At 53.7% G+C, this 6,563-nt stretch overlaps 1 protein-coding gene and 1 pseudogene across 2 annotated transcripts in view; one reads left to right on the forward strand and one right to left on the reverse strand.

The window, feature by feature from the left end:
• Positions 1-3,036, reverse strand: part of LOC108291152 — a 5,109-nt pseudogene extending 2,073 nt beyond the window's left edge.
• Positions 3,037-3,161: 125 nt separating this feature from the next.
• SNTA1 (syntrophin alpha 1) overlaps positions 3,162-6,563 on the forward strand; it is a 33,807-nt gene continuing 30,405 nt past the window's right edge. For both annotated transcript variants that reach the window (XM_037733248.1, XM_017514218.2), the window contains exon 1: positions 3,162-3,740. In XM_037733248.1, the coding sequence (XP_037589176.1) occupies positions 3,431-3,740 (310 nt within the window). In that variant the 5' untranslated portion in view covers positions 3,162-3,430. The remainder of the gene's footprint in view (positions 3,741-6,563) is intronic.

Below are 6,563 nucleotides of genomic sequence, written 5' to 3' on the forward strand. Positions count from 1 at the left end.
TTTTGAGACAGAAACGGGGTGTCACTCTGTTGCCCAGGCTGGAGTGCAGTGGCACAATCTCGGCTCACTGCAACCTCCGCCTCCTGGGTTCAAGTGATTCTCGTGCCTCAGCCTCCCCAGTGGCTGGGATTACAGGCATGCACAATCATGCCAGGCTACTTTTTGTATTTTTAGTAGAGATGGGTTTCACCATGTTGGCCAGGCTGGTCTGGAACTCCTGACCTCAGGTGATCTGCCCACCTTGGCCTCCTAAAGTGCTGGGATTATAGGCGTGAGCCACCACACCTGGCTGACCCTGGGTTCTTTTTTAAAAACCTGTATCTCGGCCGGGCGCGGTGGCTCAAGCCTGTAATCCCAGCACTTTGGGAGGCCGAGGCGGGTGGATCACGAGGTCAAGAGATCGAGACCATCCTGGTCAACATGGTGAAACCCCGTCTCTACCAAAAATACAAAAAATTAGCTGGGCATGGTGGCACGTGCCTGTAATCCCAGCTACTCAGGAGGCTGAGGCAGGAGAATTGCCTGAACCCAGGAGACTGAGGTTGTGGTGAGCCGAGATCGTGCCATTGCACTCCGGCCTGGGTAACAAGAGCGAGACTCTGTCTCAAAAAAAAAACAAAAAAAAAACCTGTGTCTCCCCTGTTTTGACACTCATCACTTTAACTTAAAACAATTCCAGCTGGGCACGGTGGCTCTTTCCTGTAATCCCAGCACTGTGGGAGGCCAAGGCAGGCAGATCACGAGGTCAAGAGATCGAGACCATCCTGGCCAACATGGTGAAACCCTGCCTCTAATAAAAATACAAAATTAGCCAGGCGTGGTGGTGTGCGCCTGTAGTCCCAGCTACTCGGGAGGCTGAGGCAGGAGAATCACTTGAACCCGGGAGGCGGAGGTTGCAGTGAACTAAGATCAAGGCACTGCATTCCAGCCTGGGAGATGGAGTGAGACTCCATCTCAAAAAACAACAAGTAAAATTCCTTTTTTTTTTTTTTGTGACAGAGTCTTGCCCTATCGTCTAGGCTAGAGTGCAGTGGTGTGATCTCTGCTCACCGCAACCTCTGTCTCCCAGGTTCAAGCAATTCTCCTGCCTCAGCTTCATGAGTAGCTGGGATTACAGGAGCCTGCCATCATGCCTGGCTAATTTTTTTGTATTTTTAGTAGAGACGGGGTTTCGCTACATTGGCCATGCTGGCCTGGAACTCCTGACCTCAAGTGATCCACCCACCTCGGCCTCCAAAACTGTTGGGATTACAGGCGTGAGCCACTGTGCCTGGCCCTGAGTTTTTTCTTTTTCTTTTTCTTTTTGATTGTAGCTTATGGAGAGGATTTTACCCAAAAGTTCAGGGAGTCTAAACACTGGTGTGGTTCTATTTATTGCCCAACATATCCAAAAACAGCCACACCAGGACAAGAATCAATGACCCGGGTGGTAGTGCCCCTGCCTGAAAGGGCATGTGCCACATGGCAGGCAGCGTTCAGTATCGTAAAGACACCTGCTGCATGGCAGCCTTAGAGCAAGAGTCACTCCTTCTGAAAGGAGTTGTAGTATCTTATGTCCAGTTCTTTTGGAAAGCTGGCCTAAGGCTGGCAATCCTGCATACTCTGAGGGCTTAAAACACCTCCAGTATAATTGAGCCTATGTGGCTGTACACCCTGTCAGCTCTCTCGCTATTGTGCTGACTCAGAGCATCCTCCTATATGAATTATTAGAAGTAGCCTACCCCTAGATAAGAGATGTTGCACACTGTACCCTCCTTACTGCGCACTGTCCACCTCCTTAGGGGTGGACCCCTTGCTGCACATTGACCACCTCCTGTCTCAGTGACCTAATGGAGGTGGACCCTTTGCTTATTGCACACGTGATTGTCTTGACCCTATCACTATCCTTAAGGTGACCTCATTCACTACCCTTCCCCCAACCTATACCTAATAAATACAGATGTGCCTGGACGCTCACGGCGTCGCCTGTCTCCGCTTGTAAGTGGCGTTGGCCCCCGGAGCCTAGCTGTCTTTATCCAGTCCTTTGGTGTCCTGTCTCCTTATTTCTTGGATCCAGTGCCTCAGCACAGTGATAGGGGACACCCCCGCGACCCTAGTAGGGCTGGACCCTACACCCGACCTCAGGTGATCTGCCCTCCTCGGCCTCCCAAAGTTCTGGGATTACAGGGTTGAGCCACTTTGCCCGCCGAAAGTGATTATTTCTATAGCATAGGGATTCACAGTTTACCACGTGTTTTCACATTGATTTAATTCTCACACCAGCCCTGTGTAGTAGGTATTATTATGATCCACATTTTATGGATGAGGAAATTGGGGCCTAGAGCAGTGATATGAGGGGACCAAGGTCGACTTTGAGCTAACAGAGGTAGCAAGGATTAGAAACCAGGTCTCCAGACGCCCAGACCCAGAGCCCCACCTTGCAGCCCTCTTCCCACACACTAGGAGTTCTGGATTTTCCTGCCAGGCCTCAAAGTGTGGGACTTCAGGCTTTTCTATCGTCGACTGTGAACAGAGCCAGGGATTAATCTCTTAAATTTCCCTCCAGTTTTGAAGTGGGGATCCTGCCTAAGCCCTAAGCGGAGTCGGCAGCTCTCTCCTCCAGGGGGCGGGGCCTGTTACATCTGGAAGCCACGCCCACAGACCAAAGCCTCGACTACCCCGATGGGAAACCAGCTTCTTCCTCAGCTCTCCAACTAACAACTCTGCCTGTAGTCTCTTGTGGCTCCGTGTCTACCTTTTTTTTTTTTTTTTTGACACAGGGTTTCGCTCTGTCACCCAGGCTGGAGTGCAGTGGCACGATCGCGGTTCACTGCAGTCTCGAGCTTCTGGGCTGTCATCTAGGCTTCCCAAAGTGTTGGGATTACAGGCGTGAGCCACCGCGCCGGCCGATGTCTACCTCTTAAACTCAAGCCCTGGAGTCCAGCGCTCCGCCATACGCAGCACGACACCCAATGCTTCGCACCAGGATACGTGGTTCTGTCCCTTTTTCATGCGCTCCCATGTCCGCGAGCTACAGTCCCGGCCCCCGACGGACATTCCTAGCGCAGAGACCCCAGCAGGATCACTGGGTCCCGCCCCCGAAGCGAAGCCCCTCCCCCGGACTCCCCGCCCAGCACCACGCCTCTCAGGCTTCTTGCCTTACTTCGTGGTCCCGCCCCGCTCCTTCTAAGCCGCCACCTGGGTAGTTCCACTCGCAGGCCCTGGGATCTCGGGCCCCGCTCCGGCCTCCGGCTCCTGCCCGAGGCCCCGCCCTCAGCGCTGGCCACACCCCTGGTAGCCCCGCCCCCAGAGCGCCTCCCCCAGCGGCCAGGGTAGGGTGGCGGCTGGCCCAGCCGGGCCCCCGCTGCCCTCTGCCCAGGGTGCTTGGTAGGAACGGGCAGGGCACGAAAGGACAGGGCAAGCACGGCAGTCCGGGGTCTCGGAGGCGAAGATGGCGTCCGGCAGGCGCGCCCCGCGTACCGGGCTGCTGGAGCTGCGCGCTGGGGCGGGCTCGGGGGCCGGCGGCGAGCGGTGGCAGCGAGTGCTGCTGAGTCTGGCGGAGGACGTGCTGACCGTGAGCCCCGCCGACGGCGACCCTGGCCCCGATCCCGGCGCTCCGCGGGAGCCGGAGCCCGCGCAGCTAAACGGCGCTGCGGAGCCAGGCGCGGGGCCCCCGCAGCTGCCTGAGGCGCTACTGCTCCAGCGGCGCCGCGTGACGGTGCGCAAGGCCGACGCTGGTGGGCTGGGCATCAGCATCAAAGGTGGGCGCGGGACCACCAAGGGTACGGGGTCGTGGTGTCTGGGGGCCGCCGAGGGCACAGGGGGCTGGCAGCGCGCCCAGGACATGGAGCTGGAGGCCTTCTGTCGAGGGGTAAGGGGGGGTCTGAGGAAACAGGTAACGGAGGGCCCTGGGCGCACCAAGGTCGGAGGGGGTTTCTGTAATTGGTGACCTTAGGGGGCACGGAAGACACTGGTGTGTAGGATATTGTGGGAGCACCAAGGACACGTGGGTGGGAAGTTCTGTGTGGAGGCGTGGGGGTCTGAGGGGCAACCAGCACGAACCAGGACAAGAGGGGTCCCCCAGAAAGCAGAGAGTGGAGAATGGGGGTTGAGGCCGGGACACCGGTGGAGCAGGGAGAAGGGAGTCCCTGAGAAGCAACCAAGGTGGGCGCAGAGAGGAGGCCTGGAGTCTGAGAAGCACAGGGGTGGATAGGCAGGCACAGGCTGGGGTCACAGAGAGAAGGCCAACAAGGCCTTAGGAATCTAAGGACACAGGAAGGCTGTGGGGAGCCCCGACAGCTGGATTTGAGTCTCCTGATCTGAGTCACCCTTGCACAGGATAGAGAGAGCTTTCAGCCCCCAGGACTGACCGATAGTAGGGTGCAGGTAGAGTGCACCCAGACTGTGTTTGAGTCCATGACCAGCTGTGTGAGCTTGCACAAATCCCATCCCATCTCTGAATCCTAGTTTCCTCAACTGTATAAGAAGATGATAGAGTTGTGACTTCCGAGAGCAGGGCTCACCACACCAGCACATTGTAGGTTGTCTAATTACTGCTGTTAGCAGAGAGGAAAATTGGAGGCCAGGAGATACTCCCAAAGCAACTAAACATAGTGCTTAAAATCCTTGCACACCCGCAGCTGCTGGGCTCACCATTCCTGCCCATCTGTTTCTTAGGGTTCCAGCCCCGCGGGGTGCTTTGGGAAAGGGTGTCAGCCTTTTTCTGCACCTTGAATATGTACTGTCCCCACCCAGGTCTCCCCAGTACTGGTTCTGTTCACTAGCGCCTCCAGACCCTTTGACTTGGCTGAGGCAGTGAGGATGGTGGTGAATGCCACCACTGTGTGCCAGGTGTTGTGCCCAGGACACTAGTTTCATGATCCACTTCATCCTGGCAACAAATGGTGAAAGATAGGGAGTATAATCCCATATCACAGGTGAAGAAACTGAGACTCAGACAAGTAAAATGATTTTCCCGCGATTACACAGTGAGTGTCAGCCCTGGGATTTGAACCTTAATTATCAGCTACCATCCCCCAGAGAGTGCTCAGGGAAGTTGATTCTTTCCTGCAGAATGGCAGATCCCCAGGCAGCCAAGAGGACCTAAAAAGGGGAAATGGAAAAAGGAGCATGTGGGCACCAGTCTTACCCCCAGTCTCCGGCATGGGATAGGGCAACAGACCAATCCGAAAATTATACACTCAGTGTGTCAGAGCAGGAAGGAACTTATTTATTATTATTATTTTTGAGATGGAGTCTCACACTGTCACCTGGGCTGGAGTGCAATGCCATAATCTTGGCTCACTGAAACCTCTGCCTCCTGGGTTCAAGCAATTCTCCTGCCTCAGCCTCCCAAGTAGCTGGGATTACAGGTGCCCACGACCATGCCTGGCCAATTTTTTTGTATTTTGTTTTTTTTTTAGTAGAGAGGGGGGAGTTTCACTATATTGGCCAGGCTGGTCTTGAACTCCTGACCTCGTGATCCGCCTGCCTCTGCCTCCCAAAGTGCTGGGATTACAGGCGTGAGCCACAGTGCCTGGCCTGAACTTATTCCTATAGAGTTCCATTCTACAGAAGGACACACTGAGACTCAGAGAGGAGCAGACTTTCTAAGGTCACACAAAGTTGCCCCCCAGCTGCATACTTCTAGGTGGAGGGGAGGGTACTTTTAGGAGACTTCAGGTACTATCATTGGATCCAAAGCCTTGTGGATGGAGACTGGGCTCTTGTTGCCATGGTAACCCCTTCTCTAGAGTCTAGCTTAGTCTGAGGCAGCCATGAGTGATCATAATGAGTGATCATAGCTTCAAACTGAACTGAAACCCCTAGTTTCAGGTGGGGGAGGGCAGATATAAATAGAAACCCCTTTCTCTCCTAGACTTCAAGCTCTGTGCAGATAAGCAAACTGTTGGGCCTGTGTGGGGGTCAAGAGAGGTGTTCCACCAGCTTGACCACCAGCTTGTGTGACCTTGGAACAATGACCTCCCACTCTGGGCCACTAATTCCTCATCTTCAGCATTCTGGGGATGAGCCAGGAGTGTGAAATTTGAGGGCCTGACATGCCATCTATCGTAGGGTGAATAGTGTTGGTTCTGGAGCTTGGAGGCCTAGGTGCAAATACGGGCTTCGCTACTTACCAGCTCAGTGACCTTGGACAAGGGGCTTCCCTCCACGCTTCAGTTTTCCTAATAGGAAACTGAGCATGCCTATGAGATGGGGTATTGTAAAGATGCAATGAAACAACATTGAAAGCATTCAGCACAGTGCTTGGCATTTGATACGTGCAACTAAGGAGAACTGTTATTACTATTTCTTATTTTAAAAGGGCATTTCACAGTTAAGTAATAAAGCAGTTTGGTAAAATGTATTAGCTTCTTTTGTATCCGATATGTAATTCAGACAGGCTTTTAGAATCTCTAGACTTTAAGGCTTTGGTTTCCAGCCTGGACCTTGGGTTGTAAAACATTATGATTGCTAAAGCAGTCTTTTGAGGCCATAGGAATAGCTGACTGCCATCTTGATTCCAGTTTGAGGGTTATCAGTGGATTCCCACATTGCTGCTTTTTTTTTTTTTTTTTAATGAG

Source organism: Cebus imitator, unplaced genomic scaffold (genome assembly GCF_001604975.1).
Source record: "Cebus imitator isolate Cc_AM_T3 unplaced genomic scaffold, Cebus_imitator-1.0 Scaffold18, whole genome shotgun sequence".
NCBI classification, from domain to species: domain Eukaryota; kingdom Metazoa; phylum Chordata; class Mammalia; order Primates; family Cebidae; genus Cebus; species Cebus imitator.